This window comes from Phocoena sinus, chromosome 4 (genome assembly GCF_008692025.1).
Source record: "Phocoena sinus isolate mPhoSin1 chromosome 4, mPhoSin1.pri, whole genome shotgun sequence".
Lineage (NCBI taxonomy): Eukaryota > Metazoa > Chordata > Mammalia > Artiodactyla > Phocoenidae > Phocoena > Phocoena sinus.
This window is the reverse complement of record NC_045766.1, coordinates 130,735,652-130,762,899: the sequence shown is the minus strand read 5'-3', so window position 1 is coordinate 130,762,899 and position 27,248 is coordinate 130,735,652. Positions and strand designations below refer to the sequence as shown.

At 38.6% G+C, this 27,248-nt stretch overlaps 1 protein-coding gene across 8 annotated transcripts in view; it reads left to right on the top strand.

The window, feature by feature from the left end:
* The window catches only part of GRIK1 (glutamate ionotropic receptor kainate type subunit 1), a 427,625-nt gene that overhangs the window by 284,160 nt on the left and 116,217 nt on the right, over positions 1-27,248 (top strand). For all 8 annotated transcript variants that reach the window (XM_032630340.1, XM_032630338.1, XM_032630343.1 and 5 more), the window contains 3 exons: positions 241-422; positions 18,316-18,369; positions 21,575-21,748. In XM_032630340.1, coding sequence (XP_032486231.1) covers positions 241-422; positions 18,316-18,369; positions 21,575-21,748 — 410 coding nt within the window. The remainder of the gene's footprint in view (positions 1-240; positions 423-18,315; positions 18,370-21,574; positions 21,749-27,248) is intronic.

The following is a 27,248-nucleotide window of genomic DNA, read 5'->3' as shown; positions in this document are numbered from 1 at the left end:
GAATCCTCTTGGGAAAATTGTGCTTCCAGCCACACATACCCACAAAAGGAAAATACAGTATAATCCATATAGAAAGAGGAATTTCATAGAAAGAGGAATGACAAATGAGAAGTCAATAATGTAACCTTTAGGTAGATGGCGTCTTGATACATTTTGGGAATTATATGAGTTTGCCTATAAATGGCAACAAACATACTTTGGACAGAACAGTTTGTTGCATGATTGAATGTCATTTTCTAGGTCTCATTCGTCTGCAAGAGCTCATCAAAGCTCCCTCCAGATATAACATTAAAATCAAAATCCGCCAGCTGCCCTCTGGGAATAAAGATGCCAAGCCTTTACTCAAGGAGATGAAGAAAGGCAAGGAGTTCTATGTGATATTTGATTGTTCACTTGAAACAGCTGCTGAAATCCTTAAGCAGGTAAGAGGGGTAAGAAAGAGGTGAAAATATTGGGAGATGAGTTTGTTTATCTTTCTCAGACATGCCATCTGCTTTCACTTAGTGCAGCATGATAAAATGCCAGCAGTCCACTTTAGGCTGAAGATTGCAGATTTCAGAACCCTTTTAAAGAGTCATAGGGCTCAGACCTCTTTGAAGCCACCTGTTCGTATGTAGTTGTGGATGTGTGGTCCTGTGTACATACTCGGGGATATATAGATCCTGCCAGCAGAGATTGAGAGGAGAAGAGTATCATTTCAAGTTGATTAAGCATCTCCTCTTTTATGTCCTTTGAAAAAAACAAGCTAGATTTCATTTACACAATGCCTTACTTGTCTTAAATACATCTTCCTCATGGCAAGACCTCTTTTGTCAAACATGCAAGATTCCAAGCACAGTGAAAAAGGGGCATGGAGAGAGTCATGGAAAAGATGCTTCTCTCTTCTAATTTATTACAGACAATGAGCTGCCATGCATTAATCTCCACGGGTAATGTGGGTGGAAACAATAAATTGTGAAATCTTATATAAATGAAAGATCTTAATAATATTAAGAATGATAACAACAGTGTTAATACTTTCTGGGCACTTCAGGATATAGCACTGGTCTTATGTCTAAGAAAGAAAACTCAGAATCAAAATAAAAAATAGATTAAAAATAAATTTAAAAAAAGATTAAACCTAGACTCGTGGTTCTCAACCCAGAGTGATTTCACCCCCTCGGAAACTTCTGTCAATGTCCAGAGACATTTCTGGTTGTCATATTGGGGATGGTGGCACTTTACTGACAGCTAGCAATTAGAGGTGCTGCTAAACATCCTATAAGACACAGGATCCCACCCCACCCCACAACAAAGAACTACGTAGCCTAAAATGCCAATAGTCCTGAGGCTGAGAAACTCTAGCATAGACAGAGACAATGGGATAGGCAAGCCAGATGTTTAAAATAGAAGCACTAATAAAAAATCAGGGGATTGAATTTTGGGGAAAGTAGGAATAAAATAGCCAGGTTGTATTTACTTGGCCTAATGGGTGCCTCTCTATATTTAAGTGGTTACTGTGGCATGAGGCAATGTTCTTACCTAAAATGGCACAAGGTGTTATTACACTCCTTAGTTTAAAATGTCTGGGGTGTACAGTTGGGTTGACTGGTAATGGGCACTAATTTCACAAGTAGACCAACCCCTCCATGCAAATGCAGAACTGTGGGTTTCTGAGTCACTTAGAAGAGCTCTCTGGGCACAGTCATCCAGCCTGACTGTCCAGTGCTATATCTCTCACTGGAAGGGCATTTCTCAGAAGCCACTGAATCATAGAACATATTTTAAATTGTGGTTGCAAACAATCGTAGACGTCATCAAGGCTAATCCTCTCACTTTATAGGAGATAAAATAACTTTCCCAGAGCGACACAGCCAGGAACAGGCAGAGTCTCCTTTATCCCATCTGATGCTTTCTCCACAGTGACACGTTGCTTCTCCAGTTAGGCAGACTATCTGTTACTTACTTCTAGACTATAGTTGTATTAACAAGTCTTTAGCTATTATAAGTACCTCTCAGTAAAGAAAGCAAGCATGCTGCAGTGATGTCAGCAACTAAAGAACTTGAAAGGTGAATAAATATCATCAGCTTCTCTTTATCTTAAGGCTTCATCTGAGAATTTAATACAGTCATTAAAGTGTGTAATGGAGTGTGGGCCAGAAATGAGAAAAACATCCAGATTTTATGCATAGCCTTCAAAATGCAAAGAAGTATCCCTTCCCAAGAGTCTTTCTTAACAGAATCTAGGGACTTCTGTTACATTTAAGAGAATGATTTGCTGATGAGGCTTCTCTTAGTTAGAAATCCACTTGGCTCACATAACTGGTCATATCTCTCCCAAAGGGCAGGCTTAGAATAGGCAAGGGAAGTGCCTGATGGCCATGGGCAGGGGCTGCTAGAGTTTCTCCTATATTTTGATAAATGTGGATATAAAATTCCTTTGATGTAAGTTGTTCTTTCCTTGTGGCATGGAGATTATATCATTCAAATGAAAATTTAAAATAATAAAAAAAGACACAGAAAATCATCTAAGAGAAGCCCTCTCAAGAAATGTCTGGCAGGGGCAAAGAGAAGTAGGATTAGTTTCACTTTGCACAAGCCATTGGCACAAACATTTTTCTCCCTCCTGTCTTACCATGTTTTATCTTGTGTTTGCTTTTCCTAATCACGTGAATGGTATGATTGGCTGTGAAGCTTGGAGGAAGTGACTCAAAGACTGTTCATCCTCTCTTTGCTCTAGACCCATGATCTGAAAAGATTGGGAGGGGTGGAGAACCTTTTTAAAAGCTTCCAGCATGAAACCCTTACCTTACTGCATGTGAAAGAACTGTTCCTCATTGTGAAATCACAGCAAAGGATCCAGGTTGGCTTAATGGGTTTCATTTGGACCTCCAAGAGGCTGTTATGGTTTGAAAAGTTATAATGAAGACCATAGGACTTTCTATTCTAGTCAAGATGAGACACTAGTACTCTGTGTGATTCCATTTTAACTTGCTTCATTAGTCCTGGACAACAACATGTAGAAACTCTTTCAGAGACCTTTCCTGAATCTGTCTGCGGAGTGTCTCTAGGGAGTCTGAGGGTTCAGGAGTTCAGGGTCCTGATGCCAGCCACTGCTCAACCACCCTTTCTCCTGAGGGAAAGAAAGGAAGGAAAGAGACCTATATCTTTTACTGAGGTACCAAAGATGGTGCCTCGCACCCTGTATGTCATCTCAGTTTATCCTGAAGTAAATTTGGTATTCTCACTTCAGAGTTGAGAAAACTGAAGCTCAGATAGGTTAAGTGTCTCATACAAGGTCATTCTCTGAATAGCCAGCCTGCCCTATGATCTCAGATCCTGAATGCCTACTTTACCATATCGGGCCCCCATTTCATAATGGATAACCATTCTGAACTAGGCTTCCAGAAATGTCCGGGGAAAACACAACCACTCGCTGCTGGTCTCCTTTAGATGAAATTAGTATTAATAGCTTTTACTTTTTTGGTGACTAAAATCACTGCTGAGAAAATTTTCTCTGCCAGGTCAATGTATCTTTCTTCTCATGCACATTTCCCATTATTTCCGTGTACTTCCCTGCACCTTCATCATATTTTACTAGTTTTTAATGATTCTTAAGAAAAAATAAATCAAATGCACTTTAAAGAAGATATTTGACATTTATCTAAAAGTAAAAATTGGGGAAAAGTCTATAATTATTCTTGGGCATGATAATCACTTCAGCAAAGTGATTATTTCTATTCATATTTAACAACTACTATATGATGAAAATCTGAAAATTTATTTCCCCCAAATTAGTTAGAAATTCAAATGTCAAGACTTGATAAGGCTACAGGGGAACACGGCTCTTATAATAAGAAATGGTCTTTGTAAATTTCTGCAGTCTGAGAGTGGCCCCAAAAACCAGCAGCCCACACATGGGACCCGTCAGGTCACTGCATGTCTTCTTCTCTCTCTGTCCATGCATCACCTCCCAGCAGGCATCCTGCTGCTTTTAGAGGATGCTGATCTCTCCTTAGCCTGTCTTTAATGTGGAAATCCCAGGTCCCCAGCCCCTCCTCACTCCCACACCCCCCACGTCCCTCTGTCTTCCCACTGATGGCTCACCATCCACTTCACTCTGAGTATGGTTCTCCCAAGGGAGTGGCTGATGGAAGATGAATTTAAGGCTGAGGCACAGGGGAATTCCCTGGCAGTCCAGTGGTGAGGTCTCTGCGCTGCCACTGCAGGGGAACTAAGATCCTGCATGCCACACAGTGCAGCCAAAGAAACAAAAACAAAAGCAAAACAAATAAAGGTGAGGCACAGGGTAGGAGGACTCTGGGTAGGGAATTCCTAACATGTGCCTAGTGCCATGCTGGGTGATAAGCAACCATCTCCTTTAATTGACATAATAATCATTGATATAATTAGTACTATCTTTTTTTTTTTTTTCTGGAAATGAAAATTGAAGCTCAGGGACAGTGTTAATTTTATCTACTGAGCATGCTTTTAATGCGAAAATCTGTGGCCTGCATTATGTGACCCATCCGCCCCCTCCAGCCTCCCTGCCAGCCTCCAGCTTCCAATACACTATTTCAAGGGCACTCTGCCTGGTCATGTAATATGCCCTCCTTTCCCTACTTTATGGCCTTTGCACTTGCAGTTGCCAACACCTGGAACATTCTTTTCCAAAGTCTGCCTCACCTAAGCCTTCATGATTAACTCTTGGGAGATAAAGGAGAAGAAACTATTTTCTCATTCCTTATGACCTTGCACTCTACTTAGTTGCTCTGTAACCCTAATAAAAATCTATAATTAATTAAGGACATTGATTCATTTGTTATCTCTATCCCCTACTATACTGTAAACTCCAAGAGGATGGGAGCTTTCTTTGTCTTGTTCTCCCAAATCCCCAACATCTATTACATTATTTGACACACAACGAGTGACCAATACATCTATGTTGAATGAATAGATGAAATGAATGATCCAAGAACTGTGCTTAGAAGCTCTTAATCAGTAATCTCCCAAATCACCTTTCTTCCACTCTACTCAGTATGCTGAACTCTCAACTCTGCCAAGCACATTTGAACAAGTCACTTCTCTGTGCCTCAGTTTCCTCAAAAGGAAGGTTTCATTCAACCCTGAAATTCTGTATTATTAAGAACTGTAATGCATTTGAGCTAATGATTCTCCTTCCTGAAAATAAATTTGCCTCTTTGGAGAACTGCAGAGTCGTTTTCAAATCCTGTAATAGGATTGAGGAAGCAGGTCACTACTTCAAGCACAGTGAAACCTAATGTGTCTCTGATAGGGAGGGAAGGGATGCAGTGGTGCTTCATCTAGCAGGGAAGCTGTTTCAGAGCTGGGCCAATTCCCTGAGCTAGAGAGGGGCCAGTGGATGAGCACGAACATACTGTTTCTGACTCAGGAAAACTGCTATCTTGTTTACATGAACAAGTGCATCAGAGGGGAGATGTTTTACCTCCTTCAACACTCGTGGCAATGAGCATTAAGCTATAATTGAGCCATTAGCCTCCATAGAACATTTTAGTACCAAAATATTTTGTAGAATTATATTGCATTTTCTCCTGTCAACATTTGTGTGCTTTTGTTTCTTTTTTTTTCTTTTCTTTTGTTTCAATTAACATAAAAACAAGACCAGGCAGAAAATGTATTTCTTAAACGCTTGGCTTCCCTCTGCTAAGTGCAATGGCAATGCTGATTAATCAAATAATTTTGTGCATAGATTTTTGTCCCCATATAAGTTATGCCTAACATCTCTGACCAAGGCAAGCAGAGGTAGATGGGTTTCATTTCATGTTTTCACAGGACAGAAGTACCATCAGCCTTCATCTCTTAGGACAGAAAACATCAAGTCAAGCAGTACAGCTGTGATGTGCTAAAAGGTTGCAATTCTGTGTTTGGAACCTGCACCAGCTAAGTCAGATCCCCAAGTCTATTACTTCTACTCATAAACACATAAAATAAGCCAAAGACCTTAGGGCTACATTTTACTCAACACTTATTTTGTGCCAGGCACTGTGCTAAGCAAGTGAAATGCATCACTCATTTAATTTTTATGAGAAAATTCTGCATACAAGAAACTGACAGATTTCAGAGAGATTTTGTAACTTGCCCAAAGTCACAGAGCCAGAAAGTGGCTAAGCTGAGATTTGAAACTTATCTCAGGATTTAAAAGGAAAAGAAAGTATCCTATTCTACTACTGTTATGTACAGCAAGAAGTCAACTGATTCTCCAAGTAATGGAACCTGGAACACATTTTAGTTAAGCTTCATACTTCTTGGATGTGTTATTTCCTTGATTCTCAAACATCCAATCATCTCTAGTTCAAGAAATGTTGTTTATAGTGAAGCCAAGTAGTGAATGTGGTGGGGACATAGTAAAGAAATTCATTTTTTCATTCAACACATACTTGTTGAGCACTGATTGAAGGTGATAAAGATACAACAATTAAAACAACAACAAAACCCCAAATCTCTGCCACCTTAAGGCAAAAAGAGACCTTGAAAATGCATGTCACAAGAGTTTAGCTATCTAATGCCAATTTACTGGTTGGAGACCATGAAGCTAATTTCTAAAGCAGTAGGGGACTGTGACTAGAGTCTTAGACTGAAAGTTGGGAGATGCAGTTGCAAACTCTGCTTTTCCCCTAATAGGATAAAATAAATGCCATTTATTGGGTAGTCATTGTGTGCCAGAATAGGCTATGTATTTGACTGAAGTGTTATCTATTTACTGCCTCCAAATATCCCATGTTACAGATGAGAAGAATGAGGTTCCAGACCATACACTCAATAGCAAGGCTGGAATTTCAAACCAGGATCTAATGTGCCTCTGATCTAAGTTTCTTAGCCCGTCTTAATATGCTACTTTGAGCAAGTCTGTTTGTTTTTCTGAGACCCAGTCACCTCACCTGTAAAATAGGATTGTTGGATTAGATTCTAACTGTTGCTAAGCTTCCCTTCAGCTCTGAGCTTCCATGCATACAAGCAATCAAGAATCCTCTTATTAACATCTAGACATAAAGAACTTGCACATTGCCTTGTACTTAGTAGGCTTTCAAAGAAATGGGGAAATAATTAAGCAGTTCATTCTTTTGTAAGGTTTTTTAGAATCCTTTGGTAGTCTTTGAGATACTTAATTGATGAGAAGTTCATTACTTTGGATAAATCCTGACAATGTAATCATGATGAATCTCAGTTTATACTAACTGGATGATAATTTGCAGTTTGTTATATAATTTTTTTGACAGCACATTCCTATTCTAATTATGTTTCTCTCAGGCTGATATTAAAATCTCTTTACATTTCCTGAGCACATTGTTTGGATTATAAAGAGAAGTTCATAGATGTGAGTATGTTATTAATATACACAAGAATTAATTGACCTCTATGAATAATCAAAAATTTACTGAAAGGGTTTGCAATTTGTTTGTATTCTTAGTGTACAGGATGCCCTTTTGAGGATGCTCTAAAGCCTCCAATGAGTAGATTTGGAAAATGACTTAGATTTGTTTCAATCCAAATTGAGAGGTAATAAAAATCACATATGTGCCTCAGAAATGCTCTAATGCTTTATTCCAGCTACATCAAAATTTGGCTGTAATAGGCAATAAGAAATTATCTTTGCAGGAAAGGTGGGGGTAATTTAAAAGGAATCATGTAAGGAATTTGAAGACGTGTATAACAAAAAGCATGTCTTAAGCCTGTAGCAGGATCAGTGATCCTCAGCTCTATTCAAAATTTTGAGGATGTCTGTGCCCCTCGGCATGACTTTCTCAGGGGAAAAGATCCATAGCTTCTATCTGATTCCCTAAAGAAGGCTGAAGACTGACGTAAGTTAAAAGTCACTTCATTATGTTAACCACACCTGCTTCTTCAACCCTTCATAGATGCAAGATTTTATCAAAAAGATCCCTCCACCCTACTTTCTCCGTGACTGTTAGCCACATCCTTTCTGTTATAAGCATGATCCTGTAAGATCTAAATGTCACCATTTATTCAGTTGACATGTATTGGCTGTTTTCTATGTGCTAAAGACTGTGCCAGGGTAAAGGGAGAATAAAGTGCTGTGAAAAACTTCAATGTATTGAATGAGATTATTTAGTAGAGGACTTAGTTATTTGTTCTTTGCTGCATCTGTAAAATAGGAATGTCATAACCCATAGCTCACGCTGTTTTGAGAAATGTTAAATGTGGCAATGCCTATAAGGCACTAAGCAGTCCACCACTGATGCATGAAGTATTCCACACGCTATGGATTAGCATCGTCAGTATTATTAGTGATATGGTATCCAACTACAAGAGTGACACAGTGCTTCCCAATCCGAACTCTATCACTGCATCACCTCCTCTATCATATCACAATAGTGGTTCCCAAACCTCCTTTCAGTCTGAATTATCAAGTCTCACAACCTTATGAGAATCTCATCTGATGTCATTAAATCTCCATGCCAGACTTAACATATTGCATCTTCCTACTCATCCTTTCCCCCACCAACCAGAAATACCATTCGATTACTCAAGCCAGAAACCTGGAAATCTCCTTGACTCTCCCTCACCTTTCCTATTTATTAGTTACCAAATGCTGTAGATTCTGCCTTCTAAATATGCTTCTGATCCTACCTCCTTTTCTCCATCACTTTCATCATCTTCCTCCTGTGCTAGAACAATTGACCTCTCAGTCACAAGTCCCCTCCCTCTCCTTTTCTCTACCCAGCCTCCATGTGACCTCAAAAACTGTTCATTTTAAATAAAATATCTGATCTTACACCTCTCAAGTTTGAAATTCCTGAGTGCCCACCCCACCCCCTTATTGCCTTAAGTATAAAGCCCGCATTGTTTAGCATGCCATGCAAAGCCCTAAGCACCTTGTGTCCACTGCCATTATAACATCAAGCACACAAAAATATCTATTATTATGTGTATCACACAATTTTAACAATTGCATTACAATTTTTTTTACAAACTATCCTTTCCTTTTTTTTTAAAGCAGTACTCTTTTTTTTTTTTTACTTTTCTGAAGATTTAAATTTATTTATCTATTTATTTATTTATTTTTGGCTGTGTTGGGTCTCCGCTGCGGTGCACGGACCTCTCACTGAGATGCCCCTCCCCTCCCGTTGCGGAGCACGGGCTTCAGGTGTGCCAGCCTCAGCAGCTGCAGCACGCAGGCTCAGCAGTTGTGGCGCAGGTGCCCAGTTGCTCTGCAGCAGATGGGATCCTCCCGGACCAGGGCTCAAACCCGTGTCCACTGCATTGGCAGGCTGACTCCAAACCACCAAGAAAGTCCCAAACTACCTTTTCTTCATGAAAGCTGACCCCATTAAAGAGGCCAAAGTTCTCCCTGAAAGATCACTAAAGGGATTTAAAATTGGAATCTAATTAATTCTAATATCTAAAGAGATGTTATAATAGAAGAGCTATGTAGGTCTGAATTCCTGACAGAAAGAGGAAAAGTGAGTGAGGCTCCTCATAATACCTGCAGCATCACCCATGGTACAACCTTTTATAATGAGAGCCAGCTCTCTGAACAAGAATAGAGGGGCAACTTATCAAGCTCTCTTGGCTTGATGGATTCATTCCTTAAGATAAAGATCCAATTCCTGTCCTTCTAACTTTGCTCTCACCAAAGAACCATATGTTTTTATTTGGGTTCTCAAAGTACAGAAAGACTTTGTACAAATTACTGACTTTCCTCCCATATATACCTCCTATTATAAATAAAGCACAAAGAGCCCAGGATTGAAATCAAACCTGGGTTCAAGTACTATAACTATGCTCACATCTATAAACTGGGGGTAACACTTCCTCCCCAATAGTAGATAAAGAACCTGTTACAGCAGTGGACATGTTGTAACACTCATCAAATAGTAGTTTTGATCATTATTGTTATCCCTTTAAAATACGAGTTTGGTTAATATAAATCAGTGGTTCTCAGCTCTGGCTGTATGTAAGTATCACCTGGAGAGTCTTGGTGTCACAGATACCAATGCCTAGAACATACCCTAGACCAAATAAATCAGAATATTTAGGGATAGGGTACAGTCATGGGTGTTTTCAAAGAGTTCTTTGGAGATACTAATGCACTGAGAAACACTGATAAAAATAATTGTTTTCTAAGCCTGATAGCTACTAGATAAATTGACAAAATAAAGTCATCTAAAAAGCCAAAAATCTGAGAAACAAGACCAAAATTATGATAACTTTATTGTGGTACAGAGATATCATGAGACCAGCAAGACCACCATTTAGTGACTACATGACTAATCTCTCCCTCCAAAGGTCACGCTCAGGCAAATTTGAGATATAGTTTTTATTACCACCATTACCAAAGAAGCTTATTGCACAAAGATTACAGTGTATGCAACATATTCTCTGTTAAATTTCCAACTTCAAGATTCGTTCAGTTCTTTTCTGTTAAAACTTTTCTTCTACTGTAGTCTTTCTTATACCTCATATTTCCACCAATTTCCCTTGGATGTTGCAGAGAGTTTATTCTTTGAGTTCATGTAATCCTCCAAAAGCTCCACTCTCTCCTATTTGCCACGTTGCCTATTTCATTCTGCTAGGGGAAATCTTTTTTTCCTGCTCTGTTGTCAGCAAACTGTACTCCTTAAATAGCATAGTCTCTTCTGCTGTGCACCTGGATGATGCCATGTGGCTCTTCTAGTAAGATTATCTTCTGAAGCTAAACTAAACCCCATTGGGCTCCACTCCATTTATTAATATCTATTAGTATCAGCTTCCCTTCTTCTTCTGACCATACCTCTGGAGAGAGAAGCTTATAAAGGAATTAAGACTGAAAGACACTCTCAAATAGTGCAGCTATTCCATTCACCTACACTGTGTGGAATACTCTTTGCTTTCCTTTGATTTCACTTGGAGGCAGGAGGAAAGTGGCCTGGGTTTGTAAATGGCATAGCACTATCTTCAAATGGAAGGAAAACCCTAGACTCTTTGTGAGTAGCTGTATCTGTGTACATGCATGTGGTTAGTATATGTACATGAATGGAGAGGCACAAAGAAATTTAGAAAGTTTTCAACTTCAAACAAGTCACTTTTCCTCTTGATACATGCTCTTGATATCAAAACACCAAAATTGTGCAATCTCATAGGCCATAATCCCAGAAAGATGAGCAAATGTGGAGTGTTGGTTTCATATTGCTGCTGTAACAAATTATCACAAATGTAGTGGCTTAAACAATAAAAATTTACTCTTTTACAATTCTGGAGGTCAGAAGTCTAAAATCAAGCTGTTGACAGGGCTATTTTCCTTCTGAAGGATTCAGGGAATATCTAATTCCTTGTCTTTTCCAGCTTCTAGAAGCTGTCCTCATTCCTTGGCTTGTGGTCCCACATCACATTGCCTTTAATTCCCTCTGTTTCCATCTTCACATCACCTCTCTGCCTTCTGACCATCTGCTTCCATCTTATAAGAACCCTTGTGATTACACTGGGTCCACATGGATAATCCAGAGTAATTCCCCATAAACTAAGATCCTTAACTTATTCACATCTGCAAAGTTCTTTGGCCATGTAAAGTAACATATTAGCAGATTCTGGAAATTAGGATGTGGACATTTTTAAGGGGCCATTATTCATCCTACTCCATAAGGATATGGGTAGTTTTCTACATGTCAGGGTTTTCAGGGATCCAGTGCTATTTTCCATACACTCCACTGTTACCTTTGTAGATATGTTACAGTCATTCAGTGTTCTATGAGTGTCTTTTTTTGCATCAATAAAGATTGATCTAAAGGCCTAAGTTACCTAGCTTGTTCTACTGGTGACAAATATTAAAAAGTATGTTTCCAAAGGAGCATTCTGCTCAGAGGATAGCGCAATTGCAGCCTAAAGTACCACAGTTGGCATGTGAGAAAGAGCTACATCCTAGAGCTCAAACTTTCTTCTTAAAACTGCTTCTCTGAGACTTGATATTATTCAACTGGCTTCCTGAAGATTTATTTTATGCTGAAATAACTTATTTCTATCTTGAGGTAAAAACATTATTTTAGCCACATTGTATGTCACATATTTGGAAGTTGTTCCCTTGAAATTATTGACTAGAAATCATGTCTGATGGTTTAGAATTTATCCTGATACTGAGAAGGCTATAAAAGGAACAATACACTTTAGATTAGTCAATATAAACTTCTAATACACCTATTTTTCAATGGAAAGATGTGGTAATAAAAACCCTTATAAATATTATAAGAATCCCTCAAAAATGCTTAGGAGCACTCCAGGTTCCATTTCAAGTTTCTGCTACGATGATAGCAGCATTATGCCAATTATTTGTGAGGTATGAATTGCTTTTAGCAATGGATGCTGAGAGTTTGTGGAGAATTGCTGTCTCCATAGCTCTGCATTGCCTTCAGGAAAATGATCCTGTTGAAATGTGACATAGGCGTCTTTATACCAGGACATGTTATGGGAAGATTTTTCTCAGAGACTTTCCAAGTGTCTTATAGACCAACTCTGTCACCAACCATAGGAATTAGACTCCACAAACTCTCTTCATCTAGACTTGGATGAGAGTTCTCAAGACAAACTAAAATATGGTCTTTGTGATGCTCAGGCTGTATGTGATACATTTACTCATCTAAATCCAAAAGATCGTCTTTGCAAAGAACAACAGAGCTTGACCAGGAAGAATCAATACTACTGTGAACAAGGCCATGAGAGTTCTATTGTAAAAACTCCAGAAAACAGCTGGGCAAATGTGGAGACATCATAGTTAGTGAACAACAACTGTGCTTCAGAGAACCTTGATAACAGTGGGGTCATTAGAGTTGTCCTTCCAGGAGTCAACTGCAAATGAGTTCTTTTTTTTTTTAGCGTGCTTATTAGAGTATAATTGCTTTACAATGGTGTGTTAGTTTCTGCTGTACAACAAAGTGAATCAGCTATATGTATACATATATCTCCATATCTCCTCCCTCTAGCGACTCCCTCCCACCCTCCCTATCCCACCCCTCTAGGTGGTCACAAAGCACCGAGCTGATCTCCCTGTGCTATGCAGCTGCTCCCCACTAGCTATCTATTTTACATTTGATAGTGTATATATGTCCATGCCACTCTCTCACTTCGTCCCAGCTTCCCCTTCCCCCGCCCTGTGTCCTCAAGTCCATCCTCAAAACTGAGTTATTTGTAGTGAGGTGGATGGACCTAGAGTCTGTCATACAGAGTGAAGTAAGTCAGAAGGAGAAAAACAAATACCATATGCTAACACATATACATGGAATCTAAAAAGAAAAAAATGGTTCTGATGAACCTAGGGGGCAGGACAAGAGTAAAGATGCCAATGAGTTTTATTCTGCTTTCTGATGATTCATTTTGACTACAAAAGAAAGAAAAGCAGTAATTATTTTCTAGCCACTGAAACAATAGAATAGTCTGTGACATTTCCATAATAGCATAATACAGAGAAAGACTTCACGTAGGTGTCAGCCTCTCTTCCCCTCACTCATTTAAGGATTGTGTTATCTAGATAGAAAGGAATGTCATACATATGCAGAGTATGTAGGACTTTTAGTATTTTGGTATTGTTCTCTGTATTAGCCAGGGTTCTCCAGAAAAACCCATAGGAAATACATATGAAGAGATTTATTATGAAGAATTGATTCACTTAACTATGGAGACTGAGAAGGCCCACAGTCTGCCATTTGCAAGCTAGAGACCCAGAAATGCTGTGGTGTAATTACAGTCGGAAACTATAGGCCTGAAAATCAGAAGAGTCAGTGGTGAAAATCTCAGTCAAAGGGCAGGAGAACGCCAAAGTCCCAGCTTAGGCAGTCAGGCAGGAAGGAAAAGGGGTGAATTCCTTCTTCCTCTGCCTCTTTATTCTAATCAATCTCTCAGTGGATTGGATGATGCCCACCATATTGGGAAGAGTCACCTGCTCTCCCAAAAGCTTATTTCATCTGGAAACAGCCTCACAGACACACCCAGAAATAACGTTTAATCTGGGCACCCCTCGGCCCAGTAAAGTTGACATGTAAAATGAACCACCACCATCTACAAGAACTTTTGAGTTCTTATCATTGATTCTGCAAGGACATAGAATATGATTAACTATGAATGGTATTTTGTTAGAGGCCTTTTTGTTACCCTAACCCAACCCAGCTATATCAGATCTGAATTGTTCATCTCTCTTTATGGAAAAAAAAAATATTCCGCTTCTCCCAACCATGATAATTTATTCATGTTATATCTTTATTATACAAAGAACTGAAGCAGCCTAGAAAAATACATTTGAAAAAAAGTCATAAATATTTTTTAAGAAAGGGACAGAGTTGGTACCAAAGGAAAAGTTAAAGAAAAACATAAAGCTGAATGGCATTAGCACATAGAATATATACCCTATGTTCCTGAGTAGTTGCTAATGGAGGACCCACAATTTTGACCCTAAAGTCTCTAGTAATCAAAAGAAAGTCATGACATACCTTGAAGTATTCATGAAACAGACAATTGTATTTATTCAGAAAAACAAAAACAAAAAAACGGCTTGTCTGGCACTGATAATCATGGTAGTCACCTGTCAGGGTGAGTGAGATCTCTGGAGGGTGACATATGTCAGTATCTTTCCCACTTCCTTGGCCAAAACCAGCGCATGGCTCCACCCAAGCACAAGGGGCCAGGAAATACAATCACATCACATTGGAAAATTGGAAATGGCACTAATGAAGTCCACACTATGGGTCTTCCAAAATCAAGAAGACTAATAGGTATTAAATACATCCCTACTATAGATATAAAATGTTATTGAAAGGGCTAGGTTTTTACAGTCTATCAATCTATGTCAATAATAAGGTTTCAAGGGGATATTTAATAAGAATAATTCTGTTAGGAAACAACCATTATTAAAGTATTGGTGGAAGCAGTTAAGGGGAACGTGCCATCAGTACAAATAGTATTGACAGCCACATTTATTACTTATTAGTGTGTGTGATGTGATGTGTTTTGCACCATTAAAAATGATTTAAATAGAGCAAAACTAGTTCCTAGTAATACTGTCTTGGTAAAGTGTACACTGCCTAAGTCAGTGCCTCCTGGTCAATCCAGAAAAATACAGTAAAAAAATTCAAACAAGGTAGTGTTTGTTAAGAAAAAGTCAGTTTTGCAAAGAACCATTTAAAAATCCCCATATCATGATTACACTATTTGAAAAACTGACATTTATCTTGATATGACATTTTCCTAAACCGTTAATGACTTTTAGCTGAAATACCAACATGCAGAGAGAAAATCGTGGTGTGAATGCTATAAAGTATAAAGTATACAACCATTTAACAGCAGAGCAGCCAATCCCAACCAGTGTACAAACCATTATAAAGAGCTTTGGTGCTGTTGGCTTTATTTCTATCTAAAAATTTCTCATTCACCCGTGTCCTAGAGAGTCCATAAAACTGACAGCTCAGTGATCCATGACTATACTTTTTTCTTAATTTTCATTTCTAGGAAATTCAAGGGAAGAACCAGGAAGCACTGACCCAGGCACTAGGTAGGAAAGTCAAGAACGGGGACTTTTCTAGTATATCAAATAAAAAGTGTATCTGGAAGGTCCAAGGATTCTTTCTGCTACAAAAGCAGGTCCATTAGTTATTTATTCACTGCATCTGCATGACTCTTTTCTAACATTAAGTAAGAGACATATCAAATGAATATTTGCTTCCAGAAATTATAAATAATAATAATTAGTTGAATGGTTGCTTAAAAAAAAAAAGCCTATACTCTCAAATGGTGATCAAATGCCCCCACAATAAAGTTTAAAAAGAAAAATTAGCCCATGTGAAAAGCTGGAAACTCAGGTGCCTTTGTGTTTTTTCAGCAACAATATTTTAAACCTCGGTGTCCAGGTCTATATCTTGACATAAAACTTTCCAGTTCCCTTTCAAGAGATAGTCTTGCCTGCAATTATACTAACAACCTAAATGAAAAATTGAATTCCTGACTGACCTCAGCAGGTTAGCTCTTTATGCTCCAGTGATATAAGAGACCAGCTAATAAGACCTCACCACGCATGATTTTCAATGTTATTGATGGCCCTAAAGCAATCCTACCCTTTTAAAAATCCTTTTGTGCATCTGGTCTTATTATCACCATAGGAGTGACTTACATACTGTGGGCTTATGATTCATAGAGAGAGTTTCCTGTCATTTTTCTTGCCTTCATGACATTACAATTTCACCAAATATTCCTCTGGTTTCCATGTTAGCAGAGAGGGCATAAGAAGTGTCAGATTTGTGCTCGTGTATGTTACATGCCGTCTCCAAATACCTTCTCCATTTTTTATCCCCTTTCATGTAAAATCATTCTAGTTTACATATCTTAGACACCTTATAAGAACTTCAATAACTTGTGTTGCTTTTCTGAAGAACTTTTCAATCCATCTCTTCAGCTGAAGTTATGAAAGTCCTTGTTCCTTAATGCAAATGGACATGTTTTCCATAAAGCAGTGATTATCAGCCACTGCTGTGAAATACAGAAGCTCCACTCTCAGAAATTCTAATTCTGGATGTCTCTGGGATGGAGCCTAAGAATATCTGATTTTAAAACTTCCAGAGGGGATTCTCATTTGCATCCAGAATATATCAGAGTTGTGGGGGAAACTGTCTTGAAAGTTTCATTTCTGAATCCTATGCAAATACCAAAAATACAGCACTCAAACAGTCCTTTGTGCCTGCACCAAGGAAGGTGATACTCTTGATTTAAAAGATTGATGACGGGAATGTGAATTGGTTCAGCCACTATGGAGAACAGTATGGAGGTTCCTTAAAAAACTACAAATAGAATTACCATATGACCCAGCAATCCCACTACTGGGCATATACCCTGAGAAAACCAAAATTCAAAAAGAGTCATGTACCAAAATGTTCATTGCAGCTCTATTTACAATAGCCCGGAGATGGAAAGAACCTAAGCGCCCATCATCGGACGAATGGATAAAGAAGATGTGGCACATATACACAACGGAATATTACTCAGCCTTAAAAAGAAATGAAATTGAGCTATTTGTAATGAGATGGATAGACCTAGAGTCTGTCATACAGGGTGAAGTAAGTCAGAAAGAAAAAGACAAATACCGTATGCTAACACATATATATGGAATTTAAGGGGAAAAAATGTCATGAAGAACCTAGGGGTAAGACAGGAGTAAAGACGCAGACCTACTGGAGAATGGACTTGAGGATATGGGGAGGGGGAAGGGTGAGTTTTGACAGGGCGAGAGAGAGTCATGGACATATACACACTAACAAACGTAGTAAGGTAGATAGTTAGGGGGAAGCAGCCGCAAGGCACAGGGATATTAGCTCGGGGCTTTGGGAAATCCTGGAGGGGTGGGATGGGGAGAGTGAGAGGGAGGGAGATGCAAGAGGGAAGACATATGGGAACATATGTATATGTATAGCTGATTCACTTTGTTATAAAGCAGAAACTAACACACCATTGTAAAGCAATTATACCCCAATAAAGATGTTTAAAAAAAAAAAAAAAGATTGATGACAATATCTTATCTCCAAAGCATTTGCAACTGTTTCTTCTCAGTGGACACCATTTTCAGGAATCCAAAAGTAAAATCACAGTTTTAGGAAACTACCTCTACCTAGAACCCTTGTCCTTTATGTCTACCTCCTTTTTGCCCCTCCCCACCAAATAAAGACAATATACACAGGATGTTTGGAACTGTCAGGGTCCCAATTAGGTAACAGAATCAGAATCAAGAGGCAGCGAGACTTGGTATAAAAATAATCGCCATCCTTCTATCTATAAACAATCCTCTCTTCCCCTACTCACTCTATGGGATAAGATGGAAAAAGGATAGAGAGAAGGGTTTCCGAGATATACATATTTATAAATCCTCATTTAAATATATCTACATATCAGTATTGCCAATTTAACATTTAATGAGTTTTACTCTGGGGCATTATGATAAGTACTAAAACTAAGGAGATCAATAAAATATATATCTAAGCATGGGATTACTCAGAAACCCAGGGAGTAGGAAAGGCAAAGCTCTCTGCCATTATGGACAACTCCAGATATAAAATTTTTTGAGCATAAACTCATTTTAAATTTGATCGTCAGACCAATTACTTCCATGAAGGTCAAACATAGCATACTGAAAGTGCATTGGATGGAGGTCAGTGGCCTGGATCCTAGCTCCACATCAATCATTGGTTTGTCTCAGGTTTCTGATCTACTTGGTCTATGGATTTCCAAAGCCCCTTCCTATTCTATGTCTCCAAGCTATTGCAGTCAACCTACTAATTATCGATTTCTTATTATAATTCTGTTTCTGATTCATCTCTTATTTCTCTTTTGCAGATCCTGTTCATGGGCATGATGACTGAGTACTATCATTACTTTTTCACAACCCTGGTAAGCATATCTGGTGGAAATGTATTCCACACTATAAAAAAAATCTTCAGTTATTTTTAAGTCAGCGCCACCAGTGTCAAGGCAAGTTATTGTCATGGAGATTTGTTTTACTTTCCTAAGAACCCTCTAAATCCAGAAATGCTGAACAGCAGGTGTCTTCCTTCCTTCCTTTCTTTCTTTCATTCTTTCTTTCCCTTTCTTTCTTTGTTTCTTTCTTTCTTCTTTCTTTCCTTCCTTCCTTCCTTTTTTCCTTCCTTCCTTCTTTCCTTCCTTCTCTTTCTTTCTTTCTTTCTTTCTTTCTTTCTTTCTTTCTTTCTTTCTTTCTTTCTTTCTTTTTCCTTTCTTAACTAGCATCAATGCAAGTGCACCCAGAAAGGAATTAAAGTCAAGCTTTCATTAAATAGAAACTGCCAAAGTACAAACTATTAATAAAGAAGAATCATCTACATTTTCTATATACATTAGAGGGCACACTGAAGTGTATCTTGGCATTCTTTGATCTGATGTGATTTCCCCACCTGTGTCCAGTGGATAGCTGGATTAGCCAAGGTTCACCTGTCAGGTGTTTTGAAGACCATCAAGATAAAGAGCTTGGGAGATGCTTTCCACATTGAACATTTTTCATCATAAGAAAAATCATGGCTCTAAGCTGGAGAAATTCAAAAGAAACTATACAACTTTAAATTTTGACAGATTATCAGATCAAGGAGAATGATTTAGGCAGTTAACAAATCAAAATGATGTGATAGCTCTCGCCACACACACACACACACACACATACAATACACCCCTCCTAACACATACACTCCACTCTTTTATGTGAGAAGAAAATACAGAGCCAACCTCCATTTCTAACCTATAAAAGTGTGTCGACTAAAATCTACCCAGATTTTGGGAGATTCAATAAGAGTATCATTTTACCAAATAAAACTGGCAAGGCAGGCTAGTACGTTAGGGAAATCAAAGAATTTGGAACAAGGATGAGGCAGCTACCATACACATACTTCTAGAAGTAGTAAATTCCACTCCTAACTCAAGTATTTCTACGAGCATGAAGGGTTGCAGAGGATGCCATGAGACAAATGCTTTGGGGCAGTTGTCAAAATTATCACTGCTCCTGAGCTTGGAGCTAGGGAGTAGGATGCAGGGCAGAAATTCCTGAACTAAAGTTTCCGTGGTCTTCCCTCCTTCATTGACATCCTGATCAGGTTCTCTGTCAGAACAGTTGAGGGAGACCCTGAGAACTGGAAAGTATCATACTATGATTACAAATATGGTCCTTTCCCCATCACCATGAACATGTAGGTCTTACTCAAGGTGAGATTGCCATCTGCCTTAGAACTTCCTATCCTTCCCAGGTGTACACACAAGTTGAATTGGCTTCGTTGAAATTTGAAAAAAATATAAACAAAGAAACCTAAGAAGGTTGGTCTTCAATGGAAGGACAAACCAGTTGCCCTCACACTCTTGCTTTCCTCAACCTCCACTAACAAGGAGATGTTGAAAATTGGGCCTCAAATTTTCCATATTGTATATTGCATAGAAACAATTTGGAAACCAAGCTAATTTTGCACATGCTTAATGTATTCATTTTAGCACACTGTATTTTTGTACTGTTGAATTAATAAGGGATTCAATATGCATCCTGGAAGTTTCTGTCTGAACCCCCTGTATCTTGAGTAACTTTCCTTCTATTCATTGAGTGTGCTAAAGGAATCATTCTTCCTTGGGTCTTATTCTTTAAATTTGCTTCTTTAAGCAATTTCCTTTGGTTTTATCTGCATTCTGCCATGCTTTGCTTTTATATTCCTACCACTCTTGCTCATGAGTATTAAGGAAACTTAAAGGAAAAATTAGTTAGTGCAAGGGAAATAAATATAACAATTTAAAAGACAGTATACTTTTTCTTACATGAGCGAGTTCAGAGGTGCATTCTTATAGTTCTACAGTCTAATCCAAAGTTATCTTGGGAAGAACTAGTGATGTAGAAAAGAGTTATTCAAAATAATAAATCTATATGCATCTTCTGCACATATAAATCATGGATTGTTTCTGAAGCTACTTCTCTTTAGTAACCACTATCATCAGAAATAATGTACTGTTTTGTATTGTTCTTTCATGAAGCAGTTACATTGGTAAGTAATTTTTATGGAAGTTTTTCTCTTTTATTAACTGTTAAATGCTATTTTGAAAGTTTGGTTTATTCATAAATGTGAGATATTTTAATGATATGTTTTAGTGTCTAACATTTCTTTACAGGAAAAAGTTGAATTAATCACTTAAGTCTATTTTAAATATGAGCCAACATAAACTTCTGGTTTACACTCAGCTTCACCTGTAATGGAAAATACTAGAGTGGGTTCAAGTTTTTTCCCTGCAACATTATCTAAAAGGGAACAAATACTACTGTTAAGATACATCAACACAACCATAGGCTCCAGTTTATTCTCTGAAGAGAACACTTTGGTTCTTATTCTAAGCTTGTTAAAATGTTAACTCTTTCTACTTTTATCATTTTTAATACTGCTCAGGACTTATTTGCCCCAGGCATTCTTTATGCTCTCATTATATGGGACATAGGTTATTTTCAGTGAGCAAGGGAATGGTATTTTTTTTTTTTTTTGCTAAGAGTTATCTTTCCATCAAATGTATATGCAAGTTCCAAACTTCACCTCCTTTGCAAGATTCAAGGCAGTCTGGGGCAGCAAGTTTTGAGGGAGAAGGGTGGTACTACCACTGACAAGTGGATCATTCTCAGGCCAGTCACATCACAGCTCAGAACCACAGTTTCCTCATCTAGAAAATAAAAGCAGTGAATCAAATGGACACAAAGATCCTTTTCAATTCCCCAAAGACTATATCCTAGGAACAGAATTCTCTAGCTTCTCAGAATGTCACATCCTGTTCCCAAGGGCATACTAATTATTGGCAGCTAAATTCTTGTTCTTGGTTTATACCAACTTTAACGATACTGCAAAAAAAAAAAAAAGAAAAAAGGATGAAAATGAAAACTGATTACTTAGAGTTTGTCAGGCAGCATGCAAGTGAAAAACAAGAGGAAATGTTCTTTTATAGAACCAGTGTGATTATGGCTGCCATTCTTGTTTTAATCATTTGTTGCTTCTACAATCATTAGTTCTCTTTTGCCTAAAGAGCACAGAAAATGTTAACTCTTTCTACTTCTATCATTTTTAATACTGCGCAGGACTTATTTGCCTTAGATCTGGAACTCTATAGGTACAGTGGTGTAAATATGACCGGGTTTCGGCTGCTTAATGTTGACAATCCTCACGTGTCGTCCATCATTGAGAAGTGGTCCATGGAGAGACTGCAGGCCCCACCCAGGCCTGGGACTGGCCTTTTGGATGGCATGATGACAGTAAGTAGTTTTAAAATAAAATCATTTGAGATGATGTTTGACTTTCTTAGAGGTTAGGTTAAGAATCTCATATGCTTGGGCTTCCCTGGTGGCACAGTGGTTGAGAGTCCGCCTGCCAATGCAGGGGACACGGGTTCGTGACCCCAGTCCGGGAAGATCCCACATGCCACGGAGCGGCTGGGTCCGTGAGCCATGGCCGCTGAGCCTGCGCGTGTGGAGCCTGTGCTCCGCAACGGGAGAGACCACAACAGTGAGAGGCCCGCGTACCAACAAAAAGAATCTCATATGCTTTTCATAGTGAGAGGAAAAGTGTTATAACCTGTGCCTTGACTTGTATGAGAAGAGGAGAAAACATTTTATGTACAGTAAGTCCCCTACATATGAACGAGTTCCCTTCCAAGAGCACGTTAGTAAGTCCAATTCATTCGTAAGTCCAACAAAGTTTGCCTTGGTACCCAGCTAACACAATAGGCTATATAATACTGTACTATAATAGATTTATAATACTTTTCACAGAAATAATACATAGAAAACAAACAAACACAAAAAATAAAGGAAACATGTTTAATCTTACAGTACAGTACCTTGAAAAGTACAGTAGTACAGTCCAACAGCTGGCATACAGAGGCTGGCATCGAGTGAACAGGCAAGAAGAGTTACTGGCTGGAGATGGGAGAGGAGGTGGGAGATGGTAGAGCTGACAGATCATCAGCAATAGGAGACGGAGGGCAAACTGCAATTTCACTCACGCCTGAAGTTGATGAAACACACATTTGAATCTTTGAAAGTTCACAACTTGAAGGTTCATATATAGGGACTACAATTTTGAAAGCCTGTGCATGGCTACTATCAAAAACTGCTATTTTCAGCTTCCTGAGAGTAATGGCCTCAGATAAAATAGTTAACAGGAGTAGCCACCACTGTCAGCCAAATGGAGACAAAGCATAAACAAAAGCAAGGGTAAGTGGGGAGAGGGTTGCCCCTGGGAATGTGACTTTGGGAAGGAGGGAGGGAAAGAGAGGAGCAAGCTGCCTATAAAGGTTCTGCAGAACCAGCTTGCCTTCCTCACTTCTCCTACATCTCAGCAAGCAGAAGTGCATGTGAAAAAATCTGGATTTCCATAGAGTTGGTGTGTTCACATTCTTCCCGTCCTGGGCACATGGAGGTACACCTCTGCAGACACTGACAGTGCTTTATACCAGCCATATGTCACTCTCGAAGCAGATGCCAAGCCTGCCTCCTAAGGAGAGACAGGTACTCTGCTGAACAGATAAATTGCAAACTGCCTCGTCAGAGAGCTTCTCACTAACATCATTTGTCTCTTGTTGTCAAATGCACTTCTCTAATGAAGCTCCCTGTGTGATGGAAGAAAATTGCAGGAAAAAAAAAATGATTTCTGTGCCGGAACAGTGTCATCCAAAGGAAAAGATATTGGGAATGTGGGCAGGTAATAGCATTTTAAATTGGCATAGTATTTCATTCTCTGTTCCCATCATCAGGAGAAACACTATTGCTTTTAAGATGCAATTTACTGGTAACTGAAAGGTATCAACGCACATAGAAATAAACTTGAGATTTCTCTTCTTTTTCTACCTTCTTTAAATGAGGTACAAATGACAAAAAAGAATAAATGAAGTGGTTCTGGAGGATCCCATGCTCAAGGTCTCTGTTTTTTTAAACCTGAAATAACTCAAAATACACAAAGAGATCAGAAAGATAATGATAGAAAGTATTTTGGTACAAATGAGTCTTAGGATGATTTGAAACATTGCTTTGAATAAGAATAAGTAGAGAATACCCAGGGAAATACCAGGCTTCTGAAAAGGAAGAAGAAAAGCTAAAGAAAGAGAGAGAAAATGAGGGAGAGGGAGCGAGTGAGCGAGAGAGAAAGAGGTGCTAATTTTGGGTTTTTTTTTTCCTGCTGGATTTATAATTCCAGTGTGTTCAAATATGATTCAAAATCTTCTGGCCATACCCCAAGCCCACCTCCCAAACAAGATCTCTATCACAGGATGAGGTTTTTACCTATGCTTGGTATGTACGCCTAAAAGTTATAGTTTGGAGCTATATTAACACAGATTGTGGATTCACAACAAACATTAAATATTCATCACAAGTATGGCTTAATGTAGCAAAGAAGTGCCTGTTCCCTTCAGTTATACTGAGCTGACACAACAGTTTGTACATACTGACTGAGATGAAGCAAACCACTGAATGAGGGAGATAGAGCCATTCCATTCTCACCCAATCAGGCCCAGCGGTCCTGTGGACAGGAAGCATGGCAGAGCCAAGTTCCCAGTGGATGAGAGATCCCATTCAGTCTAGAGTTTCTCATTGTCTTTTCATCTAACCAGAGGGGTCTCTGTTATTATTGCTGTTATTGTTATTATAATAAACTATAAAAAGGAAATGGGGATTTATTAGGACAGAAGACGGTGGCTCACCAGGTTGCTCTAAAATTGGGTACAGTAGCTATGTTAGGGCATGACATTATTAGTCGAAAACAGTGGTAGCACTCAGTTGCCCACTAGTAGTCGGATCCCATCGTCATTTCAAGATAGAGCCTTGAAATTGATCCTGTGAAGCATAGTGTTGACCTTTATTTATCCAAAGAGTCCATTTTGCAGTTCACTGTTTCCTTTTGGCTTCTAGTAGAGGCAGCTAATTTGGGGATATAGAAACAGAGTCACAGAAAGTTTAAAGGACAAGTATAAGGGCATCCAAAGGACTGATCATTGAGTCAAGAGAGCATACCCCAAGTCCCCAAGCCTGGGCCCAGTGCTAACAGGTCTTTGTTCTCAAATTGCCTCTGTACTCAAACTCTTTCTTCTCTACCTTAAAGTTAAAAAGTCCTTTGGTTTCAATCCCACTGGGCCTATATATCTCAGTTCCAGCATTCCATTCATTCTTGCATCTCCAGGATTTGCTGCTTCCATTGCCTAGAACCTTCCCCTCTTCAGGTTTGCTCAAATGCTACCTCACCGGAGAGGCCTTCTATGAACCTGCTACCTAATATAGTAAGTCCCCTTCCTGTTATTCCCCCTCTCCTAACCTGCTTTACCTTTCTCTGTAGCCCTTATGACAATACGTCATATTTATATTTGTTCGTTGTCATCCCCTATAACAACATAAACTCCATGAAGCTGGAGATTTTGTCTTTTCGTGTTCTGCTCTATTCCCAGCACCAGGAAAGGACTGGCACAGAGCAGATCTTCAATAAATATGTATTTAATAAAGGAATTAATGTGCTAAATAAATATGAATTGAGGTCTACTAAGACTCAAGATATTAAATGAAAAATACTCATGTAGGCCTGAAATAATACTGCAAATTTCAAAGAGAGCTTCTATAAATGAGAAATGGACATGATTAGTAAATAGATTATTCTAAAGTAATAATATTATTTGAAAAATTAGCCATAGACTAACCACTATTAATATTTAAGTAATACCCTATTATAATAGAATTTCTTTCTCCTAAATCACACACATTATCCCACCATTCTCCAAAGGGAATTTCCCTGTAGCCCTTTATAGTCATATTGTTCTGTGTGCTGCATACATACACAGATGTACATACGAATATATAATATAGGAATTTTTCTAACTTATGTATTTTTACTTTCCACCTGCTTATCTATTTTCCTCTTCAAAGTTTTAACTATTAAGAATTTCTTAGAACATCATACACTAAAAATATCCTCAAAGAATAGTATTATGTCAAAACACATTCAAATCTAAAAATAAGAAGAAGTTTAAGAAACATAAATTTAATTAGAGAAAAAATATTGACTTTAAAAAACAGGGTTACGGGCTTCCCTGGTGGCTCAGTGGTTGAGAGTCCACCTGCCGATACAGGGGACACGGGTTCGTGCCCCAGTCCAGGAAGATCCCACATGCAGTGGAGCGGCTAGGCCCGTGAGCCATGGCCGTTGAGCCTGTACATCTGGAGCCTGTGCTACACAACGGGAGAGGCCACAACAGTGAGAGGCCCGAGTACCGCAAAAAAATAAAAACCAAAAACAGGGTTAAAATTAAGTTAAGAAAACTGTTACTGAGTCAATAGAGTTCAAAAATAGTGAAACTCATTATTTGAAAACATCTTGAGATATTAAGAAAAGTGTTTTATCAACCAAAATGTTAATTAACTTTCTTGAAGTTTAGAGTGATTTTGTAAAATCTACTTCATTCCTTTTCTCTATGTTTAAATTTCTCTCAGCATTTGGGCTAATTCGATCTATTGGCTTTTGAGGATAGACTAGAGTAATGGAGTGGCCCATTCTCAGATGGAGTCTTCTCTGATTTTGAACCTAAAATTGTGTATGATTCAATACTGCAGAGTCATGGGAACAGCCAAACATCGATGTCATCTGCCTTCCCAGTTCTTCAAATGCACTCATGATGAGTAGTTAAGTCAGTACCCTTATCTTACATCTAAGTCTTTCTTATAATGATCCACAGAGAAGACCACTTTGAGTGTCCACCCTGAGTGTCCACTGTTACCCTTGTGATGAAAGACAATAGGCAGTGAGATTCAGTAGAAAAAGCAAGATCTTTCCAGATAAGGAAAACCTAGTTTTTAGTCTTTGCTATATCCCTAAATAACTAAATAACCTAAATTATTTAGTCTTTCTGAACCTCCTAGCTCATCTGTAAATCTCTATAATAATACTTTACAGTGTTACTTTACAAATTAAATCAGATAACATATATAAAGCCTTTAGGAACATAGAATTGAATTTATTTGATGATACCTGCTGTTCTGCCAATTTGTAGTCAATCAAAGGAGAACAAAAGACATTCTGAAATACAGAGGCAGAATTATTATTCTGTCTTATTGAAGCCAGAATCCATTTATTTACAAGAGACACATTCCTCAGTTTGCACATATAGCCCAAGGTTGCTTATTCCCTGGGACATGTGTGACCTTGTATGACCAGTAGCATCACTCAGGTCTGTTTTCCAACTCCACATATAGTTCTCTTTCCCCTATTCCTGTCTTTCTCAAAAGCTGGCAAATACTCATTGAGGCTCACAATATGCCAACTTCTGGGCCAGTCCTCACTGGACATGTCAGAGCTGCAGTCCTAATTACTGAATTTCTAGACTGTGAGTACATGGTGATATCTTTGCTACCTTCCACAACCTGTTTCTAAACCCCAGCTCTCTCTTTAGTTGCTCTCCCCTACTTCCTGCGTGCTCACCACCTCTCCTAGCACTTTTGTACCCTCAGAAGCATCCACCCCCACCAGCTTTTGCTCCCTAGCAGGGCTCATATAAGCAAAACACTAGTCCTCCCACCCTTATCAGAATCCTCATTACTTCAAGAGGCATGTCTCAGAAAAGAGGGAAACCAGCTAATTCATACTAAGAGACAAATTTCTGTTACCTCTATGCTGTGGGTGAGATATTTGCATTGTAATAGAGGAAACTGTTAACACCATGAAAGAAAGGAAATTCAGGAAATGAGGGGGATGAGGTATTATTTTAAAGTATTTCCC